The 24965-nt window shown below is 37.4% G+C and overlaps 1 protein-coding gene across 2 annotated transcripts in view; it reads right to left on the reverse strand.

Annotated features, from left to right (window-relative positions):
* The window catches only part of GALNT4 (polypeptide N-acetylgalactosaminyltransferase 4), a 79617-nt gene that overhangs the window by 21055 nt on the left and 33597 nt on the right, over positions 1-24965 (reverse strand). For both annotated transcript variants that reach the window (XM_075212836.1, XM_075212837.1), the window contains 5 exons: positions 21777-21946; positions 18788-18977; positions 17735-17920; positions 3469-3586; positions 450-626 (listed from right to left, as the gene is read on the reverse strand). In XM_075212836.1, the coding sequence (XP_075068937.1) occupies positions 450-626; positions 3469-3586; positions 17735-17920; positions 18788-18977; positions 21777-21946 (841 nt within the window). The remainder of the gene's footprint in view (positions 1-449; positions 627-3468; positions 3587-17734; positions 17921-18787; positions 18978-21776; positions 21947-24965) is intronic.

The raw sequence follows: 24965 nt of genomic DNA on the forward strand, positions 1-24965 counted from the left end.
AGGAAATAGAGCTAGAAAAGCAAAATTAAAAATTAACCAATTTATATTGTCCAGATCAGTGAGATAAGAAGTGCAGTGTCAGACTGATGCAGCTGAAAGGTGTTTCTAGTTGTTCCCCGTTTGATTAACTGTGTTGTTTAACTATGCTATTCCTACACTTTGTAAGAAAAACACTAAGTATAGAAAACATATTCTGCCACCATCATGTTGCTCCCTTAGCATTCATTCTAAAATGCAGAAACGGTAATTTAGAAACAACCTACATCTCAGCGAATTGCTTAGCTGGTCAAGGCATTTGCTGCGTGTTAGACTAGATAGTAACCAGGCCAGAATGGTTTCACAGAATATATCTCACAGATCAGCACAGGTAATGAAATATGGCTCAAATACAGGAGAGGATAACAGGGAAAGTTGTTGCTTTTACATACACTGAAAAAGTTATCCAATACCTTTTTGGCAGGTGGGTTTCGGTTATAAAAGTGTTCCTTATAATCATCCATCCACACTTCAGCAGCTCGCGCTGTGTTCTGCAGAAAATTTGGCCTGGCATAAGGAGCCTTCTTGGGAAAAACATGTCCAACATGAGAACAGGGCTGAATCTCAAGAGTCCCGCCACACTGCCATACCTGTAATTAGTGGAAGAGGAAATAAAAATGTTTGTTGTTTTGATGAGGCCAATGATTATTTTATTTATTGCAGCAGGCGTATAGCCGCCAATGACTCTGATTTCCAGGGACAGTTTCATGTTTTGAAAATTCTTTACTGGAAAGTTTTGTCATAACAATATCCTGTGTTAGGGGCGAGAGTCTCCATTTTTTTTAGCATTACTGGACTTTAGAGATTATTTTTTTTGTAAGAGGGAGTGTTAGGGGGCATTTCCTTGAATGAGCATTAGCAGCCTCAAGACATGACTGATTCTATTCTATTTTTTAATTATATCTACGAATAGATACATTTTTAACTATTGTTTTAAGTTTTTTCTTTTCTGCTGGAAAATGAAGCATATAATAAAAAGAGGACCTGTCACATTGGAACATGCTTAAAATACAGCACAGTGCACTTTCCAGCTTTTATTAATACAAAATGTATTTCCTTTGGGCACCATATTATTATTTTACATAAGTTCCGCGATTGCACTTCCACCCAACATACCCCTCACAGGCAGCACATAATCAGCAAGCACAGATCAGTAGAATGTTATAGTTACTTCACAGCTGACTCCTAATGACATCAGACTGCAAACACTTAATGGCAACTTGAATCCAGCATTTTTATATGCCTATGGTCATTGCAAAACAGCAACTGCTGCCAAGGAATGTAGGGTGGGGAAAAGGGGTGTGAAGCTTACGTAAAGCAACAATCTAACGCCCAAAGAAAAGACCTTTCAATATAGGAACCTGTAAAATGTATTGTCTATTATGACTCAATTGTGCTATGATGTTTGTTTGACGTCAATTGTTTCTAGCCTTTATATTTGTCAACTGAAATCTCCAGCTCACATGTATCAAGTATGTTTGAAAAGATAGTAGTCTCAGCTCTGACAACCCTCTTATCTTTGCCATTTACTACAACAGAACTTGACCAGTAGCCAGGACTGCTATTTTGGTGCCACAATGATGCAAACTTCTGCAACGTACAAGGCACAGTTAACCCTCAGTGTTCTAAGAAATGCGTGGACACTTCCTTTAACCATATGTCTATCCCTACTTGCCTAAGACCACATACAGACTGGTGTTTGTAATGCATTATTTTACATGTAATAGTGCATGTAAAATCATACTTGCCAACTCTCCCGGAAAGTCCGGGAGACTCACGAAATTCGGGTCAGTCCCCCGCGAGAGCTGGCATTTCTCCCACATCCCGGAATTCACAGAGAATCGCGTCATTTGACGCGATTCACAGTGAATCACGCCATTCTGGAGGGCGGGAGGGGATGGGGCAAGACCAATCGCGGCATTTTGGACCCCGCCCCCACAACGTAATTGACCGTTTTGCGGGGGCAAAAAAACCCAACGATTGGCCCCGCCACCTCCCTCCAGTAACGCCCCCTCTCCCGCAAACAAGTTTCCAGGGGTAGGCAAGTATGTGTAAAATGCATAGTGTTTGGGTTTGCTTTTCATGTGCATTTAGATGCATTTATGTGTGCATTCAATCTTGTACAAGCCAAATACGTCACATTAACTGAAATAGAACCTGAAATAAGTGTTCAAAACAATGCACAGCAATGCAAATTAACACACACATAAAAATGCAAATATGTACATTCTAATTTGCTATAATGATTTTAATTTTCCCATTAATTTACATGCGGTTATCTTGCATTTAAAACAAATATGTAAAAGGCAGAATTTTATCATCACCAGTGTGTAAATAGCATTATTTTTTTGCTGGAAATATATTGGTTCTTATGCTGAACAAGTTTAAAAATGGTATGCAAGATACAGTAGAACTGTGCTGGGTTCAATTTTAGTGTTTGTGTCATATTGGGTAGGATTTGGGTGGAGACGTAGGCACAAAGCATTCTGATTCACCAGCTAGTAAAGTTGTTTTCAAATGTTGGCATGTATGTCCATCTATTATTATAAGATAGATAATTGAAAATGACCAATATTTAGTTTTAAAATTGCACATTTTAAAAATTGTTGTATATCAAAGTTCAGCACATTGAAATTAATATATACAAATATCCAAATCATGTAGGCATGTTATGTCATCTATACTATGCTAAATCTTCACTGCTGATTAGCTGACATAAAAACAGTGAAGAGATGTACATATATGTCAAACGTACACATGTAAACCATATTCAGAAATATTTAGTATACAATGATTTGTCTTGGACTTTTGCTACAAAGGCTAAAAATATATCTTAATTGAACTCCATTGGTTCAATGATCGATCCCAGAGCAGCTTTAAAAAATAAGATTGTGATCTCTTTTACACAAGCTGATCAAGGAAAGGACGATAATAAATGGACAAACATTTGTGGCAATGATGGAATATTGAGATTGTGTTGGGAGATATGGTAGATAGCTTTGTGTGTAATCAGATGGGCAGATAAATCATTATCGTGGGTGGGTAACCTATAATTAGCAACTCACTCAGACAAGTCAAACAAAAGTGGCCAGTTCTACATTTTTTTTTTTTTACATTCCTCCCACATCCTGACCATGTGCATGTAATGTATTAGTTGGATTATAAACTTTGCTTCATGCATATGTGCATTTGACGCCACAATCTTCCTGCATTTGTTAGACAGGAGCCTCATGTCACTAGTTTGTGCTATTAGAGATACTGCTCCTTCTGCTAACTCTCAGGGGAAAATGTAATTGTGTGCAAAGTCCTGTTGGAGCATTGGGTGAGGTGGCTGTTCCGGAAGTTATAGTATTGAAACAATAAAGTTCTTGGACTCTAGCCAAACACACCTTAACAATGCAACTTGATAATCCAGTTTTTACAGATACGCACCCTAAATGAAAGCTCCAAGTTTTCTCCTCCCCAAACTTCCATCCCCATGTCATAACTTCCAAGGTATTCAAAATACTTCTTGCTTACAGCAAACAACCCCCCAGCCATTGTCGGGGATCTGAAATGAGAAAATATGCAATATTTACTATAAAGTACAGCAAAATAAGCAAAAAAAAAAAAACACACATTCTGTGTATGCAAAAAAGTAATAGAACTTGTATATGGTTCATGATCTATAAGTTTATTTGTTATGTAAATGTAAGCTTCCTTATCAAAGAATAATGACCACCATTTCCAAAAAATACTAAATATTTTATATAATCAGACTACATGTGTTTGGTATATTCAGACTACCAAAAACATAAGCAGCACTCTCGCTGCTTTACAACTGGCTTACTGCAAACCCCTGGAAAATGCCCCAGCCCAATCTTTTATTTTCATTTTCAGTTATAAAATCGCTATAAGATTATGTACATGTGGCTGGAATGTGTTAGAACAAATGTCCTTCGCTTGTTCTTTTCTAGAAATTAGCTGTTTCAAAGGGTCATGTAATATAGCTTTCATAGGACCATACCATGGAAGAAAAAAAAAACAGACACAAATATAGCAACATATGCCACTCAATAAATGTCACAAGCTTTTACACCATTAACACTTGGAAGTCAGAATTTGAAATTCAATATACCGACGTACGATACTGAATGTGACTCAATAAAACTATACTGAAAAGTACTGAATTAATGGGTTTCGATTCATTAGGGAACTGAAAGTTTGGTTTTGAAATTTCAGTTCTATTTTAAAATACCAAAAATTAATTTGGGCACCACAAAGGGTTGAGTCCATCCTATCTAGACCTAAGCAAGATTAGACCAACAGTAATAGACCATAACAGTTTTCAAAGAACTTATAAAGCAATTCAGCAATATACAAATGTTTTCCTTATCCATAAAAACATATACAGACACTGGGGTGGAGGGGTGAGTGAGAGACAGATAGGAATAAGGAAAGGAGGGTGCGGAAGTGAGGGGGCCTAGATAGGTGGTTGAGCCTGAGAAAAACAGTAGTATGTTTTAGGGTGAAATTTATATGGGTGCCTCAGTATAGTGATATCTCAAGAGAGAAAGAGAAGATAATAAAATACAATATTTGTTTGTCTCTTTAAATTCCAGCCAATTGAAGCAAGTGGCTGTAGACTTGGAGGTCCAGTTACTCTCCAATAGATCTTCCATTGACGTGTAAAGCTTAATGTGTGTGAGTCACTCAGAGATAGTTGGAGGTGAGGGAGATTTTCAACGCGCCAGGATCAAGGCTTTAGCTGCATAATTCAGGTGTTTAAGGAGCACATTTTATAAGTAGAAATGGGGATGTTGGACAACGACAAGAGACAGAAACCAGGGCCAGTCAGCACATCCGCATCTGTGATTAACTTAGAGAGGTGTAGTTTTTCCAATATGGGAAGATCTTAGGACAAGACCATAAAATGTGGAATTTGGAGCCCACATAGAAGTTACATCTCCAGCAAAGTGGAGAGACTGTAGCCCAAAATGTATTTAAAAATTCCGGACATCTGTACTATCATGTTAAAGTATTGTATTGTATTTTAACAATAGAGATGTTTTGTGAACAGGCATGAGTAGCCATGGACACTTTCGGCTTTTGACTGACCCAACAAGGTCTTTCTCCCATGTGTCTGTGAAATGAGGTGTAAATTTGTCTTCAATTAGTAATTTATAGATTGTTGAAAAAGTATGTTTTGGCATGCTAGAGTACAAAGCCTCTCAAATGGTGTAAGTGGCCTGGATCTTAGATAGCGTGCCCTACTTGTAGACGAAAGGAGGAAGTTGCATATATCTCCAATGTAGCTGTAATTATAGAATACTGAATGTATACTATTAAAAGGCTTACTTTTATCAACAGCCTATGATAAAAACGCAAGTTCTGGCTTTGTGTCACTAACAAATTTAGACATAAGTGTATTTTTGAAAATGCATACAGAGTAAATTAGATTTAAGTAGCGGTATAATTAAGTTAATGCCACTTCTAATACTCATCAATCAACACAGTACTAAATCAATGCAATTGATGGCTTTATCTTAGTTACAAATGAACAGCAACTCCGTCAACAAATAGCTTGTAAGTCTTCAGTAATTGCTAGTGTCATCTTGGCAACTCAACCAGTCAAACTGGAAATGCAGCTTGTGGAAACTCTAGAAACGTAAAATGAGGATGTGAACAAGTAGAAAACTCACCTTCTAGCAGAATTCAACTAATAAATATATCCAGTTTTCAAAGCTATGGGTATTTAGACAGTGAAATATGTATGTTTACTGAAACAAAACATGACAGAAAGCAATATATATATATATATATATATATATATATATATATATATATATATATATATATATATATATATATATATAATATATATATATATATATATATATATATATATATGTAATTCATATCAGAGCACTGCCATCTACCACCACAAATCACAATAAACTGGTTATATAGTGCATTTTTGCATGTTTACAGCCATAAAAAAATCATCCACATATAATGAATTTTTATATTTGAATATTATAGAACATTGAAACTTGGTGGGAAAAGATAATCAGCTGCTTCAAACTTTCTTTTGTCTTCAAATGTGTACATTTGACTTTCTGTGCTGCAGCTATTTGTTGAAATGTAATGGAAAATTGTTAGGAGTGGATCACCACTGCCTGGATTTGTGGAGGCATAGCTACAATAATGTCTGTTTAAGTTTATACCAGAGTCGTCTTGTATAAAGAAAATAAAAAAATTAATATGAAAGGTTCACTTTTGCTTGGGAATACATACATACCAGCAAAAAAAACCAAAAAAGTAAAATCTGCCTTCAGTCTTTGCTGTCACAAATACACTATGTCACTAAAAGCAACTACAATGGTACAATTATTTCATCAACCAAAGTTTCTGATTTACACCTGAAATGTAAGCACTTGTCTAGTGCCATCTCCACTTTATCAACACAAAATACTATACTTTGTTACTTCTGACTTTCTGTTTAGAAAATTGGTAAACAGTAATACTTGCTCAACCATCCATGACTGGAGTCCACCCATTGTCATCTATACCGAATATGTAGAAATTTTAATTTGTAGATAGTTAAACCAAAAGGACACAAATATCCTTTCCAAGCTAAGTGTCCAGATTGCTCAAATGTATTCGTGAGCTGTTATATGGCGAGAAACTCTCCCTTCCTGTGGGACATGAAATTATTATTACCAGTTATTCATATAGCAACAGCATACACCATAGCTCTTTACAATTGGGGAATAAACATAGTAATAAAACTATGGACTATTAAACAGAAAGACAAATAGGGCCCTGTTCGCAAGTTTACAAATCTATAGGAAAATAGTGATACATGACCGTTAAGTGCTACATAATGCATATTGGTCCAGCCAGAGTGCTTAGCAGGGATATATAATCTAGTCACACAGTGTTAGTTTGAGCCTCTAAGGGAGGTTTGAGTCCGCATGGAGAATACATTTAATGTTTGAGAGAGCTGTGTAAATAATGGTTGATAATGGGGTACATTAGCATAGGGAAGATGGTTCAGGGAATTTGGTAAGCTTGCCTAAAGAAATGAGTTTCAATGATGCAGGATTATGGACTAGTGGACAGTTTTGTTGTACAAGGAAGTAAATTCCAGAGTGAGTGCAGCCTAAGAATAGTCCTTAAGGGGGTCAAGCTGGGAGACATTTTGAGACAAGCAAAGAGATGTATATTGGTGCAGCTTTGTCGATGGCTTTGTATATTAGTAGAAACGTTTGCTTGGAAAATTTGTCTAGCAGAAACATTCAAAATAGATTGTAGCAGCGAATGTGATTAGGGAAACACCAGTACGAAGATCATTGAAAAAGTCAAAGCAGGAGATAATCAGTCAATGAATTAAAGATTTTGCAATTTCTTGTGTGAGATACTTGTGTATTATGCAAATGTTTACTAGACATATGTAACATCATTTCAATACAGATTTACATAGGGAACAAAGAAAAGTTGTTAGTCAAGAATGACACATATGGAACCATTTGATAAGTAGGATGTGAAACAGGATGGGACAGTGTCCCGAACACCTAAGGAATGTAGCATTTATGAATTTGGAAGCAAGTGTTCATCAATATCAAATACAAGAGAGGTCCGGTAGAGATTAGTGGCCTTTAAATTTAGCAGTGATAAAATCACTAACCACTTTAGTGAGTGCTGTCTCTGTGGTTCTTGGGAATTAAAGCCTGACAGAAGAGGGTCCAATAGATTGTGCAAGGAAAGAAAGCATGTGAGGAGAGTGTAGACAAGCCTCTCAAGAAGCTTAGAGAGGCATGCGAGTTGACACTTGGGACGTAATCTGAGCGAGTTTTGGACAGAGTTAAAAAACATTTTTTTCAGAATAGGAGTGTGACTGGATCACTTATAATGGTATATATTTATTTGAAGGAAATAGCACAGGGTGCTTATTTATATAATTGCAAATGTACTTATCTTTGATATGGTGTGTATTTTGGTAAAGGAGATATCTTTATTTCTGAGACCAGGAAAGGAAATTTGTTTTTTGTTTTAACTTTGCTAGAGGAAATGCATTATTTCTGAGTTATATACCTGATGCAATAAGCCTTTGTTGAGGAACTCTTGTGTATTTTGGTGTAGGGAAATTACTTGTTTGGGGTTTTGTAAGTTTTCTTTGGGAATTCTCAAGTGGAGGAAATGTGTATTCTGCAACTGTCCGAAGAAAGGACCCATGTTAATTAGACCTTTTGATGTGTGATGTCCAAACACACCTGGAGGCACATGAAGGTTTAATTAGACTTAGATTTCCTGTGTCTAAAACAAGATGCAGGAAATCACAGCAAGTTTTATGATATAACAGATAAGTGTAAATATTGTTAGCTTTTCATTGCATGTAAATCCATGTTTAGGTAAACATATTGCATCCTGATACTAAAAATAGCTCAGACCTCAGGGGGATGGCTTACCCTGTGAGGATATGTCCAAAACTGTATAAAAAAGTACTGTTTTGTATTGAAAGTTGTTCTTGTTTCATCTGACCTGCTCACTGGTACCTTCAACCAAGGTGAGCAAATAAACATCACTTTCTTCAAAGACATGCTTGGAAATTTCTCTATCCCTCTGACCTACAGATTAGACCTAACTCTAATCTGTTCCCGGCTGTTCTAAACTTTGGACACAGCTTTCTGGTACAACTGCTCTGCACGCTACCCAGCAGCTCTAGCCAGTGTGATAGGCCAGGGGGGATCCATCCACAGCAACCCTGATCCATTAGAAGAGATCAGGGGTAACAGCCTAGGTACACCAGTAACGGCGAACACTAGCAGCGTCAGTTACCCAGAAGAAACCCGGTACTGGATGCCAGTAAGGAGTCCAGTGGTGGTAGCATTTTTAAGGGCAGATTTGGGATAACGAAAGGGAATGGTGGCAAAGTAAGCCCAGCCGGTTCCCAGCAAAAACAGAGAGGGTGGCATAGGTGGTCCATCCTGTCACAAGGAGTAATAACTGCATACTTGAATAATGATGTAAAGATACCAGTGGAGTGAGAGATTACAGCAATCAGCTGATCTGTGAAGGTATAGGGTTAAGTAGGTAACAGGTAAGAGTAGGAGGATTTCCTCTTCATTTGCTGGCTTTAATGAATAGAAGGTGCTTGGAGGTGTGGGAAAGGAATTGAGTAGCTTGTTGCTCAGGAAAGAGAATATGATTTCATGTCAGATCTTGTCCTTGACATAAGCAATGATGGACAGTGAAGGTGGTTGGAACAGTGGGAGTATTGAAAGGAAATTCAAATGTATTAAAAATGAGGTGTGTAGAGTAAGAAGCCTAAGCAGTGATGAGACATTGTAAAAATATTTATTTAACAGTATCCAAAACATTTTTGATAGTAGTGCTTAATAGTAGATTCATAAAAATGTCAGACTTTCGCTAATTTTGTTCTACTTTATGTGAGAGCATTTATTTAGTGTGTTATGGCTGAGGTAGTGATTGACGCAGAGAGAAAAATGTTAGCCATTTAATCAAGGGTTGTGTTAGGTTTTAATGAAGATGTAGTACTTGCAGATAAAGACAGGAGAATGTAGAAATTATAGAATTAAAGTTGTTTAAAATGTATAACACTGAGATTTCTGCAGGTATGAGAAAGCTTGGTAGAGTTAGAGTACAAAGATATTAAAGTGGTGGTGGGTTGGAAAGCTTACATCTGATAAACTGATGGTTTGAGAGAGGCAAGGGAGTGTTAAAATATGTAGGGGAAGGAGTGGTGCCCTTTTCTATACATGTACCTGGCAATTCAGACAAGATAGCTGGACACACCTAAATTTTGACTGCCGTCTACAAGGCACAGAATTGAAAGGTCAAAAGTTTTATTAGCAAAATAATGAATGAAGAAAATGCATGGTCACATATTTTGAAGGAATTATTTTACAGCTAATATGCTAACAGTTGTTAGAACTTATTATTATCGTAGATTTGTAAGGGGGCACAGCGCTCTGCAGTGCCGTACAGTAGGGAAACCAGGACATACGTAAAACAAGGACATACAAGGAGGACAAAATAAATGTAGACATGAAAACAAAGGGGTTATGAATTTAAATTTATGATTATAAAGCATCCCTGTTCTGGGGAAGCGTAAATTCTTTTGGTTTAATTTTCCTTCTTTTCTACATTTTTGGATACCTGGTCATATTAAAGATTAATGTATGTAAACAAAAATGTGGTGGAACAGGTGTTGAATATCAGGACATGAATGTGTTCGAAGTGGCTACCATACAGTAGCAGTCACAATTTAATATAATATCACTATATCTTTTTTCCTGTCCATTGCACTAGAGAAGTCTATTATGTTTAGTACTATATAAACCCAAAGTGCTTAGTAAACAAGTATATGTAGATTAGTATTTATTTTTAACCACATAATCTGCAAAATACATATACGTTTATACGTATTCTTTTAAATTATTATGTATTTGGTCTACAGACACACTGAAATGCAGCAAGCTCAAATATTGAAATTATTTTATTTAACAAGAGAATAGATGTATGGCCACTACCAACTGCAACCAATATGCAGAATAAACATATCACAGAGTTAACTGTTCATTTCATAACAGAAAGACAGTTGTTTTTTTTCTCTAGATGTGTCAGCTATGAATAAACCAAATTACTTCAGTCTTGGCAACGCATAAACCCCAAATCTAGAATCCAAAAATAGTACCAGGAATGAATGTAGTTATGAGACTTGCATGCAAGTATACAAGGCAGGAGTCAGACTAATGCAGATACAGGTTGCCAAAAGTAAATGAACCCAAAAATTGGTAACTGGATCTCTCACACATTTATGTCCCGATATTCAACACCTGATTCACCAAAGTTTTGGTTACATAACTGAATCTTTAACGTGACCAGGTATCCAAATATGTAGAAAAGTAGGAAAATTAAACCAAAAGAATTTACGTTGCCCCATAACAGGAATGTTTCTAATCATAAATTTCAATTCATAATCTTAATGTGTGCAAGTGTATATAGCCCAGCAAATTTATATATAGTCCTGCAAGTACTACAAATATAGCCCAGCAAATTTATTTAATCATTAGAACAGAAAGTAGATTTAGAGATAATTATTTTAACACTTTTCTTCAGTGGATGTTAAAATAGGTTAAAAAATATTTTTTTATGAAAAAATGTGTGACATTTTACTACCTTAAGTGACAGAGAGGTTAATAGTCTACATTACAAGGAAAAGTTACTCAGTTTCTCAAGTTTGATTTGGCCCAGAGATCTGCGAGTCATGCTTTATGACTTTGATTAGCAAATTACTTAATGGACAAGATTTTTGCAAAATCAACCATAATGTAATGGGCACTGTGTGCTAGTTCTCATATGCATGGGATAACACCCTTGTACTTTGATCACTGTGTGAGGACAAAAAGAGTTCATTGACACATATTAAAGCTTACCTGCAATACGATACACCATACACTTAGTGAGTGTACTCACATTGCATTTTACTGAGCATTAACGCTTCTAAAAGCTTAAGTCAACTATGAAATTGACACAAGCGAAAGCTTATTAGAAAGTATATGTATACACTATTTTTTGGATTGTCAGTGTTAAGGAACGATTAATAGCATTGGAAAACGTGTGTTAAATGCTTGTGTATAAGGCCTTAGATTTGTTAAAATAATTGCTATGGTCACATTTACAATTAAGTTATTAATAATATATAATCTCATAGTTGGCTACTCTCCCGGAATGTCCGTGAGACTCCCGAATTTCTGGGAGTCCTCGGGAGAGCAGAGCAGCCTCCCGGTTCCTGGCCTGTACAATTAGTTGGCCAGTAGGGGTGTGGCTTAGTGAAGCCATCGCGGACCCGCCCCCACTATAATAGGCCAAACTGACTGACATTAGGGGGTGGGGCCAAGTGACATGTCCCACTTGGCCACACTCAAAAAAAACCAAAAAAACATCGCCCCTCTCACGGAATGGAGGTCTGAAATGTTGGCATGCATGTATAATCTACTAAAATTGTTATCCTATGGGATTACATTTTGGTGTCCAGCCACACTATGTATATAATATGGCCCATTTTATAACATGGTTTTCAAATTATTATTATAAAGACTTTAGATGGAAAAATAAACATAAATGACTTCACTGCTTGTGAGCTGGCAAAAAAACCCTATTTGTAATAACTGTCTGAATGCTCATATTTCCCCCTTTCTCTGTTCCCTACAATAGAATATAATAGTTGGCAGGCAGCAACAGTCATCCTCCTTTGCTGCAAGAGAGGTTTTAAATGTTATTTTCAACCATAAAAGACAGCTGGGTGGATACAGGCACCCCGAGCTATATTTGGGATAAATTTGTTTTCTCACCGTCCGGTCCCTTTGATAAAGTAAATGTGCACATACAATATTTCAATGGAGCAATCATATTAGAAGAAGTGCCAATATCCACTTTACTTTCATTAGTAATTTGAGAAATAAATGGGGCTAAACCAAGCAGTATTTATTAAAATTTAAATTAATGTGTGGGTTGGCTAAAGTGAGGCTAGATGCTGAAGAAACATTTTTTAACCTATTCTACTACTACACAAAATTCCAGACGTAATCCCACAAAAGTAGGAGCAGAGATTTTACGGTGTCTGTCCCCAAAAGTGTAATGTGGGCCTGCACCCATATACAAGGACGCCATCAGAGGGGTATGGCCAGTACAGCTGTGAGGGGCCCGGACAGATCTCTCCATCTGTCTGGGTTCCCTGGACTGTCCCCTCAGTCTGACCGACCATGCTGCCCCATCTCCGCTGTGCTGCCGCTCCCAAGCGCATGGCGCTCCCAGTCTGTCAGTGACCGGGATCTGCAGCATTGCTGAGGAGAAGGTAAGTTAATTGGGTATTTATTTGATAGGGGAGGGGAGTGGCAGATAGAAGAGGGGCACATTAACTGTGATTGGGGGTAGGGGAGAGGGGCACATGTGCTGTGATGAGGGATAGGGGGTGTATGTATGGCAAAGAGAAAGGGGGGCACGTGTATGGGGAGGGGGGTCCCTGCCAGATTATTTAGTACTGGTCCACACAGTTTCTGATGGCAGCCCTGACTATATATAGTGAGCATTATTTACACTTTCATAAATTATGTTTAATGTCTTCTTTTTTATTTATATTTCCATTATATGTTTATCCTGTCTTAAAACACCCACTATAGACTCAAATTAATTGGTGTCATCTAGTGGATAAACGATCATGGGGAAAAAAAAAAAAAGTGTAACCTTTACAAAGTACCAGCTGGTAAGAACATAGCTTTGGGTTTACAATTCACATTTTGAGAATAATGGGCGATTTAAAAAATGCCACATATTTCAAAGACTGCATCAAATAAATATCCACTGCTGTTGCAGTATTCAGCTTACAATACATTTTCACATTTTGTTGCTGTGCATTCTGAATTTGAAATAGATTGAAACTAGATTTTTGGTACAGATTCACAAAATACTGAGTGCCATGTCAAATCAAAATAAATATTATAGTATTTCCACAATTTAGTAAAAATTAGAAATAGAAATGTACTTGTAAACTTACGTTTGCACAGGTGCAATAGATTACCTTAAAAGTCGCACAATTTGTTCATTGACTTCCCCAATTTAAGTAATCAGTGGAAAGGATTGCAAGGCACGGAATATTTCTTGGAGCTCAGTGCAATATATTTCACAGAAGTGGAAGTAGAATGTAACTACATCAGTCAGCAAGCTCCAAGGCAGTCCATCAATAGGGACTTTATGGGGGTATGACAAGGAAGAAATCACCATATTTCAGCTCACTAAAGTTTGCAAAACACCATGTAGAAGACATTGCTATGCATTGAGGCTACAAAGTTCAACTCTCGTCTTGAGAGACCACAATAATTTCTGCCACATTTCAGAGGCATATATGGTACAAACAAAGTACTGCACTCCCGCCAGGTAACACCACTCCCACTGTGAAGTTTGGCAGTAGTGGCATCACCATCATCAGTAGTGCTATGAAGTGGCTTTTCAGCGACAGACTGGAAGTCTTCTCAGGATTGATGTAAAGATGAATGACGTTGATTATAGATGAAGTCCTGGACAAAGACCTACTACCTTCTGCCAAAACACTCAAACTGGGAAAGAAGGTTGTATTTCAACAGGACAATTATCCAAAGCAAACTGCAAGAGCAACACTGACTTGTCATAAAAATAAATTAATAAAAAAACATTAAAAAAAACAGATGTCTTCAAGTGACCCAGTTGAAGTCTTGACTTTAACCCCATCGAAAATCTGTAGCAAGACCTTAAATCAGCCATTACCACTTTTTTTTACTTTTCAGTGTAAAAAGTTGTTATAAAACTATCCAAAAAGACTGCTGGCTATAAACAGCTACCAGATATGGTTCAACTAAATACAGACAAAGGGGTTTAAATCATATTTCAGTACTTACAATTTTTATTAATACTTTAGAATTTGCTTGTTGGCCACACCTGTTAATTATTGAATTGAGGTGTTTCAATCAAACCTGTTGTCAGATGTGCAGTCTTCATTTACAAATATTTGTGATACAAAATGGGTCGTTCTAAAGAGCTCAGTGACTTCAAGTGTGGTTCTGTGATAGGATGCCACCTTCGCAATAAGAAGGTTTGTGCAATTTCATCCCTGCTGGATATTCCACAGTTAGATGCAAGTGATATTATTATAAAGTGGAAGCGTTTAGGAACAACAGCAACTCAGCCACAAAGCGAAAGACTACGTAAAATTACAGAACGCTGTCAATGACTGCTAAGGTGCATGGTGCGTAAAAGTCACCAACACTCTGCTGATTCCATAGCTGAAGAGTTATGAACTTCCACTGGCATTAATGTAAGCACAAAAACTGTCCGGCGGGACCTTAATGGAATGGGTTTCCATGGCCGAGCAGCTGCATGAAAGCCTCGCGTTTTATTACAAGTGTCACTTTTGTGTGTGTGAGAAGATTATATCAATATATCACAGAATAGAGGCCAGGGAGGTTATCAGAATTGTTTTTAGATGGCTGCATCTCACTCATAGATACACCTGTTGGACAGCACTGAAACAGATCGATAAAGCCAAAACACACACAATACAGAACAGTACACAAAGTCCTGTATGAAAACATAGTAACATGCCAAAATGCAAAACAAACCCAGCGAAGCATAAATGGCTTATTTTGCAGCTATTTTTCACCCTTTAATGTAGGAAAAGAGCTGTAGAGCAGACAAAAAGGGTGGCGTAATGAGGACATGGCTAGAGTATGACGACACTGAGTTTGTATGAATAGCAGGATGAGAAATTGTCTAGACTGTAATGAACACTCAAGAATATAGACTTGAGCAGAATATTTTCCTTTGTACAATTTCAGTAAGATGAGATACAATTAGAAGTTCACAGACAAAAAAAATATAATACAGAGACACACATATTTTCCCACTTATCAAGTCACAACCAGCCACACAGGACACAGTTTCCACATGTACTGTAGAATAGTGACTATGCAGAGGATACAAGCAATGTCAGTTTTGTTCATTTTCACCTGTTATATTTGATATGTCTTGCACTGAAAACCAGGGTGTAACTAACAAGAGGTCAACTTAAGTGCCCAAATTTGGCCAAAACAGAGTAAAAACTGTTTACTTCTTAGTATGTATTTATTTGGAAGGGTACTAACAATACTGCTCAAGGGGCAAAACCAACAATAAATTCACAGCAACCAGATAAAAGGTTATACAGAATGTCTAGTGCAAGTATGAACTCATGGTTAGCACTTCTGCCTCACAGCACTGTGGTTAGGAGTTCAATTCCTGACCATGGCCTTATCTGTGTGGAGTTTGTATGTTCTCCCTGTGTTTGCGTGGGTTTCCTTCGGGTGCTCCGGTTTCCTCCCACACTCCAAAAACATACTGGTAGGTTAATTGGCTGCTCACAAATTGACCCTAGTGTTTGTGTCTATCTGTGTGTGTATTAGGGAGTTTAGACTGCAAGCCCCAATGGGGCAGAGAATGATGGAATTATAATAAATGGTGGTGATGATGATGATGATACATTGGCTATTTTGACTCATACTAGGGAGCACTGCTGGTCCGATTTTACCTGTATCACGTTAAAATTGATCTAGCGCATGATGGACAATGAAAGCAAATGTCTTATTAATTCCTTTGGTTTTCCATCAGATTTACACCATGCAGCGTTGGCAAATAACTTACTTTGGTTACAGCAATGGTAGTTTTACCTTTTCCAAATGTTTGAATTTTTTTCAGAAGTTCAAATTAATCTGCAATTTCCATCTGGGTAATACTTTTAATCATTATTCATGTATCATAATTCTGGAGGTATTGGTAATGCAAGGCCAGCACCAGTAGAACAGACCATCGGAGTTTTCAATGAGAGTTAGACGCTTATTAGAACTGAATATATTGAACAATATATTTAGTTCCTTTAAGGAAAAAGATTTTCCTTCCTTTGCACGCCATACTTTGTGTCTTTAAGTCAATTAAAAAAACATAGACAGTATGTGGGCCTATTTCAAACTCAAATGGCTCATAACAGAGAATAAATGTACAGAGCTGCATACTAAATGTGAATCAATTGTCCAACAGCTCTTAAAATATGTGCATGTGTGAATGTTCTGTAAGGTCACTTATATTTTTGATTTAGTGTTCATTTTAATTGACACTGATGCCAGTATTTCCAAATTGTGAGACTGAACATCACTGTGGTCAGAATTATCATTTTAATTATTTTGTAAAACAGTTTACAAAGATGATGCATGACATGCCAAACTTGTATTAATTTTCTATTTGAAATATGTATTCATCTGAGACAAATAATCTAGCAATAGAACAACTACAATCTTTTTATGGATAAATGACTCATTTGGGTAAAAACCCCCAAAACAAAACAAAAAAACAAAAACATAGCTAGCCACCTCCTAAATTCATGGTCATCTGGGGTCATGAGTTCGATTCCCGACCATGGCCTTATCTGTGTGGAGTTTGTATGTTCTCCCTGTGTTTGCGTGGGTTTCCTCCGGGTGCTCCGGTTTCCTCCCACACTCCAAAAACATACTGCAAGGTTAATTGGCTGCTATCAAAAATTGACCCTAGTCTCTGACTGTCTATCTCCCTCTTTGTCTGTCTGTGTGAGTGTTTGTCTGTACAGCGCTGCGGAATTAGTGGCGCTATATAAATAAATGATGATGATGATGATGGTCATGACATCTACAGTATGTATTTTGTTATTTTAGTGCTTTGGATGAAGTTCTCCATGTAAACTGTATTGATAGCTCTATCATCCACACCCATTTATGACCCCCATCCCCGCAGTGATACATACAATAAATTTTTATCTACATGTACCTATTCAGTAATTCAATTGTAAGTAAGCTGCATTTGGTAACATGTATGCATATGTGTATCTCTTTCCCATTTGAATTGATAAGTTTGTTAATTGTCTATATTGATGGTATGTAGTGCTATGTATATTTTACATCTGGTTTATGTAATTCATTAGTGTCAAAATATCATCATCAGGCAATATGTTTAGGGAGCTAGACAGGCACTAATCACAATCTATACAATGTGTTGATTACAGGCACTTGGTGATGTTTTTATTCCAAAACAATTCCATATCAGGCACAATTAGCACATTTTTATTGTTGATTTAACAATGTTAGCACTTCTATATTACCTTATAGGATCTATCCTAGATTTTCTTCTTTGGCGCTCAAGTTCTGGCACTGCATGCCATTGAAACGTCAATCGCCAATCAAATCCGCCAATCATGGGTTCACCTGTCTGCATGTAAAACTCAAAGGTGTTCCAATCAATTGTGTCAATTACAGGACAGATAACTGCAGTTTCATTCTCTCCAATCCTGCACAAGAACATGAATACATAATTACCATCCATTTAATGCAGGGACATGGTTCACACAAGGATTTTTTAATCACCACAATTTTGCTAATTACATTATCTCTGTAATTAGTGTTTATAGTTTGTATGATATAAAAGGCACACAACATTACAGTGGATTTTCTTCCTCTTCACTCTATTAGCCAGCAACCTGGAAATTCCATGCTATTTCTAACACTATGGCTTCTCTGTACATACCAGCTCTGCCAAAATACTATTCCTTCTTGGATGTCACCTATTGTTAAAAAATATCAGTGGAATCAATGATTAAGGTAGTAGCCCTTGCAAAATTTCAATAGTGCTTGTTTAATAGATGGCCTCACAGAAGCATCATCAGATAAAATAAACAGAGTCAAATATTCACCTGCCCTCTTATGAGTAGATTTACAAAGAAAAAACTTTTGATAAGACCTGAGTGGAATCTCTTTTCATTATCAGTGTTCATTTAAAAATTACAAATTTAAGTAGGTGTTTTTTCTATTCAATGCCTCATGAAGGATTTCCTCAATCCACATAAATTTGCTTCCTCACCACAACCCTGACCAGATTTAAAGGGTCATGAATGCCAGTGCTACAGTTATGGAATCAAAGTTCTACAACTTAGTAAATGTGAACCACAGGAATTGACACTAGGGTAGATCTACTACTATGGCATGCACCAAAATACTCACAAAATCCAGCATCTATAATGCACCTATTTCTAAAGTTTTACTCTTGACACACATCACTTTGGAGCAGAACATTCCTAAAATACACTTTAATGTAAAATATACTGCATAAATCCACACCATAGTGAATAATTATATTTAATAAAATGTAAATATAGTACCTCTCTAGAAGTGGTTCTAGCCAACCAGTGACACACTCACAGTGGCAGTCCAGAAACGTGAGCACATCACCTATGGCGTAGGTTGCACCAATTAGACGTGCTCGCACCAGTCCTTCACGTTTTTTTGTCCTGATCAAACGCACTCTCTCCAAGGAACTGATATAGTTTTCAAGTTGGGATTTTAGAAATACTATAAAAAGAGGTTTTGTAGTATTAAATGGTTTAATAGACATAGGAAAACTTAAGATTCACGAATCTCAAGAAACCACTTTGTAAACATTCTATTGGGCCAGAATTAATTTGCTTAATTCAAAGAAGAGATGATTTGTTTGAACTATATAGTAAATATTAATTATATCTTTCATTTTATATGTATATATACCTTTCAGCTTGTTTCGGCTATAAAAACCAAAGTACAGTCAATAGAACATGTATGGTATTTTACTATAACTACCCTGTCCACACCTGATTTGACTGATTCTTTCAACAACACACTCACGTCAGCACTAGACAATGCACCACAAGCCTCAACATACAGTGCCAAGCAAACATACTTCTTCACTTCTCTAATACACAAGTCTTCTAACACAGACACCTCTTTGCCACCTTCAACTCACTTCTCTGCCTACCTGCATCATTTCCCCATTCCATCCTCACAGCCCATGATTTTTCCACCTACTTCATAGACAAAATCAACAGCATTCAACAAACTATTTTCTAAATGTCAGACCACGAACACTCCAACCACCTTCTACATTTACCAGTCCACCACAGTAACAGAGGACAAAGTATCTGCACTCATCTCATCATCTAAAATAAAACATGCCATCACAAACCTATTCCCTCCTAACTTCTCTGCTCCCTATCACTCACTGTATGTCCAGCTCTGGCTTACCTGTTCAAACAGTCTCTCTCCACTAGCACATTTCCAGCCTCATTTAAAAGCACACTCATCTCACCAATTCTAACCAATCCATCTCTTTCCACCCATTGCCATATTTATCTCCTCCCTTACGAGTCTAAATTACATGTACAACAATCTCTCTCACTTTTTTCCTCTATTCCCTTCTCGACTGCCCTCACTAATCAATTGCTAATCAATTGATTATTGCCCTCAATAATCAATTTACAGGAAAGTGTAAGGGGTAAATTTACTAAAGTGCGGGTCTGAAAAAGTGGAGATGTTGCCTACAGCAACCAGATTCTAGCTTTCATTTAGTGTATTCTACAAAATGATAGAAGCTAATTGGTTCCTATAGGAAACGTCTTTCATTTTTCAAATTCGCAGTTCAGTAAATATACCCGTTATTAGTCTATACTAATCCTCCTGGAGCTCTCTGTTGCGATCGACACACTTGATGTCCTCCTTCTCCTGTACACCCTTCACTCCATTGCTTTCATAATACAGTTCTTTTCTGGTTCACTTCCTACCTAGCCAACTGCTCACCCATTGTGTCTACCTCTGGAGCACATACTAGTAGGTTAATTGGCTGCTATAAAATTGACCTTAGTCTCTGTCTGTGTGTGTGTGTATGTTAAGGAATTTAGACTGTAAGCTCCAATGGGACAGGAATTGCTGTGAGTTCTCTGTACAGTGCTGCGGAATTAGTGGCGCTATATAAATAGATGGTGATGATCTTGCTCTCCTCAACAACCATCTACTGGGTCCCACAAGTCTTTTTTCTCAACCCCATGTGTTGTTGTTTTTTTTCAATTTACATCCTTGTCTTGGTGAACTAATTACTTGTCTCCATTACCACCTCTACACTGATATAATCTAATTCTATGTCTACTTCCACAACCTTTCTATATTATCTTGTGTAAACAATGGTCTCTGGGCTATCTCCCATGGATATTCAAAGTCTACCTAAAGCTCAAAATGTTCAAGTCACTGCATACCCTTAAAACTTCCTCATATAAACATCACAATTTCTCAAGCCAGCTGCCCTAGTGTCACAATTGACCTCTGCTTTATTCCTCCAATCTCCCTCCCAGTTCTGTCACATGCATGTTTTATGCTAGAAGATGCCATTTTCTAACCCAAGATTCAGCCAACTCTCTTATATTCCACCTTGACTTCTGTAACTTCCTTCTATCTGGCATTCCCCTCTGCCATCTATCCCTGTTTCAATCAATCTTAAACTCCACTCTTGCAGCTCCAAATCCACCACACTACTAAGCAGATTGCCACACTGGCTCCCTAAGTCCTCCAGATTTATCACCTTCACCTACCACAGAGTAATCAATATCATTCCTTCATACAGCTCAACATTCTCTTTTAGATCCACCTGCGATATGCATCTTGCCTTATCTCTGAAAACCTGCTAGCACTCACTTCTACAAGACTTCTCTCATGCCGCTACCCAAGCCCAATCAGACTCTTTCACAGCCTTCCTTACTTTAAACTTTGCAGAAAGCAAAGTGATAATTATCTTACACGGTGGTAGTCATTACTCATAGATTATGGAAACACTGACATGACGAGACTGAAGGTGTAATTCCCGACAGAGTGCCAATAGTGACAGCTTCCAAAACAGACGTCAAACAGTTTTGACAAATGAAGATCCCGGCAGGCTACAAGGACGTCAGTTTGAATGCCCATTCTATGAGTTAAGCTGTCAATTAAAGGAGGTGCCAGCTGTACAATGTTATTTACAAAGCCTAGTACATTGTACAGTCGGTGCCTCCTTAAATTAGCAGCTTAACAGCACAAATCATTGTGTGGCCCTTCAAACTGACGTCATTGTAGCCTGTTGAGATTTTCACTCGTCAGAACTGTTTGACGTCTGGTTTTTAAACTATTAGCACTTTGTCGGTAATTAAACCTTCTGTCTCGTCATGTCAGGGTATCCGATGTCTGCATTTCCATCATCGGTATAAGGTACCTAACCCAACTTACAAGCATGTACAAATGACAGCAGTCATACAAGATACACTGTAAGATGATTGTATAACATAGATCCACACATTTCATGTTCCCAGTAAGTACCTTTATCGCTGAAGTCATCCACTAATATAATTTCTTTCAGAAGTACTGAGGGAGACATTTCTAATACACTGTGTATTGTACGGAGCAGTGTTGATAAAGCTTCATTATAAAATGCAATTATAACAGATGTTGTTGGAAGCTTCCTGTAGTTGAAGGTTTTGGACTTGCACCTGAAAAACATTATACAACATACATTGTAATAGTTTTAAGAGAATAGATAGATCTTTAAAACACAAATAAATTGACAAAACATTTTATTTTAGGTAATCTAGTAGACATAAAAACACATTATATAGAATAATATCAGTAACATAGTTGATGAGGTTGAAAAAAAGACACAAGTCCATCAACTTCAACCTTTTTGGATATCCTGCAATTGTTCTTATATTTGAAATTGATCCAGAGAAAACACCCGCCAATCTGTTTCAATCAGGGAAAATCCCTCCTGACCCAATACTGCAGTCCTATTTCTCCCTGGATCCACTAATGTCCTTCATTTTAATTAATGGTCATAACCATGGATACCCTTTTCAGCTAAACATGTGTCTAACCCCTTTTAAAACATAACAATTGAATCTGCCTTCACAACCTTCCCTGGCAGTGAATTTCAGTGAATTTCATATCTGGACTGCCCATACTGTAAAGAACCCCTTCATTTGCTGGTTGTGAAATTTCCACTCTTCTAACCTTAGGGGTGACCGCGTGTCCTGTCTACAGCTCTTGGCGTAAAAAGTTTCCATGAAAGTTCTGTATTAACCCTTAATGTATTTGTACATAGTAATAATGTTCCCTCTTAAAATGCCTTTTTTGTAAAGTAAACATGTCTAAACTGGCTAACCTTTTTTCAGAACTTAATGACTCCATATTTTGTCGCCCTTTTCTGAACCCTTTCTAATTCCAAAATGTCTTTTATATGGAGTGGTGCCCAGAACTGTACTCCGTATTCAAGATGAGGTATTAAAAATGATTTATATAGTGGCAAAATCACACTGACTCCCCTTTCATCTATGCCCCTTTGTATGCATGCCAATACTTTATTGGGCCTTGAAGCTGCTACTTGACATTGATCACTATTGCCAAGTCTACTGTTTACGAGCACTCCAAAATCCTTTTCCATTGCCCTAAATTTGTCCCATTTACTTTATAGATTGCTTGCTTGTTTGTGTACTTGTTTTTGATCACTAAGTGCATAACCTTACATTTATCTATGTTACACTTTATCTTCCATTTGGCCACCCAACCCTCCAGTTTAAGTCCCTCTGCAGAGAAACTTCATCTTGCTCTGATTTTATTATCTTACAGAGTTTGGTGTCATCTGCAAACATGGAAATTTTGCTCTCTAAACCATCATCAAGGTGATTAATAAATAAATAAAATAAAAAAGGAATGGCCCCAGCACGGAACCTTGAGGTACACCACTTAAAACTTTTGACCAATTGGAAAATGTTCTATTTATCTAGAGATGCTCACTGACCCCCGTATTTTGGTTTTGGTTTACCGTCATTTTGGTTTTGCCAAACTGCCCTTGCGTGTTTTGGTTTTTGGTTTTGTTTTGGAATTTTGTTTAAATATCAATGTTTTTGGGCATAAAATAACCAAATTTAGTGCTCCACCTGTTTCTTGGATAAGTAATGTAATTGTAAAGCTATATAATTATGAAAGCCGTCATTAATTCATTCTACACACAAACCAGATTGTCTTCCTCTCCATCTATGCATACCATCGTCTTTGGGTGTATATTACACCCTACACTTATAGTTAAATATCTAAAGAAATGGACAAAGGCAGTCTGGTTTCTGTCTCTATAGGCCCCCCTCCACTTGTAGAAAATAGTACAAAATTCAGCTCTTACAGACTGTACAATATAAATTGAAATGGAAAAAGGCAGTTTGGTATCTGTCTGCATCATCCTGATCAACATCATCATTAGCGCCCTCAACCTCTTCTAATTCCAAAGTGGCATCCTCAATTTGTGTATCACTGGCTACACTCGGGCTGTTCAGGCACACATCAGCAGAACTGCTGAAAGGGCCCTTCTTTAAGGGTACACAAACAGAATACTCACGATTAGACATACCACTGGTGGATGGACTCTCCACAGGGATTGGTGTCATTTCTGATTCAGAGCATACATTATCCTCTAATGCCTTACTGTTTTCTTGCAGCTCGGCTTTCCCGCGTAACAGTAGATTTAGACTCCAAATTACTTGGTCTTGCTTGGTCACGAGTGACCGTACAAGAAGAAGGCTCAGTAACATTTTTTGATCTGCCACTAATAGAGAAAGGCGAAGGTCTCATTCCTACTTTGCCACTGCGTGTGTAGAATAGCACGTTGGCAATTTTTTTTTTTTTTTTATCGGCAGTTAACTTTTCTACACTTCTTTTTCACTTCAACACGGTAAATTTTTTTGGGGTGTATGTTTTTTTCCCTGATTTAAAAAGACTATGTACTTTTACATAGGCTTTACCAGATGAGGTACTGGGAACACTACCATCAGGACTGGTGCCAGCACCTGCTTGCTGATTCTGCTCATATGTGGACTGCTTTGAATCCATTTTAATGAGCCCAAACCACTTGTAGTGCAAAATATTGTATAGATAGATAATGCTGCTAAATATGACTTTTGGCAGCCAGAAAACTTATTGTTTCACACTGGGGAATATGGGACACCCCAATGCACTTGTAGTACAAAATATTGGGAAAAAAAAAGCCTCCTCTATCCTCCTCTCTTCTTGCTCTAACAATTGCTAATAGAATTGGTAATAATAGAATTGAATAGATTAGAATTGAAATAATAATACAAAGAATAAGGTGTACAATTATTTTCTGTCTCTGCTCTAATACAGCCTGTGACCTAACCCTGCTCTCTCCCTCTGTCAAATGGCGATGGATTGCTGTGTAGGCGGGTATTTATGCTTTTCAAATATTGCAAGAACCGAGCTCTGAGATCAGACTACGTCATGATGACGTTTTGCCTCGATTTCGATGCCAAACGGGCGGGAGACTACCGTGCCTGCTCGGCTCGGTGCTCGGAGAGGCAAAGTTCGGGTGGGTTCAGTTCTCGGGGAACCGAGTCCGCCCATCTCTACATTTATCACAACTCTCTGTTCCCTATTCTCCAGCCAGTTTTTGACGCAAGTACAAATGTTGTTTCCTAGAATCAGTTCCCTTATTTTGTAAACCAACCT

Source organism: Mixophyes fleayi, chromosome 5 (genome assembly GCF_038048845.1).
Source record: "Mixophyes fleayi isolate aMixFle1 chromosome 5, aMixFle1.hap1, whole genome shotgun sequence".
NCBI classification, from domain to species: Eukaryota; Metazoa; Chordata; class Amphibia; order Anura; family Limnodynastidae; genus Mixophyes; species Mixophyes fleayi.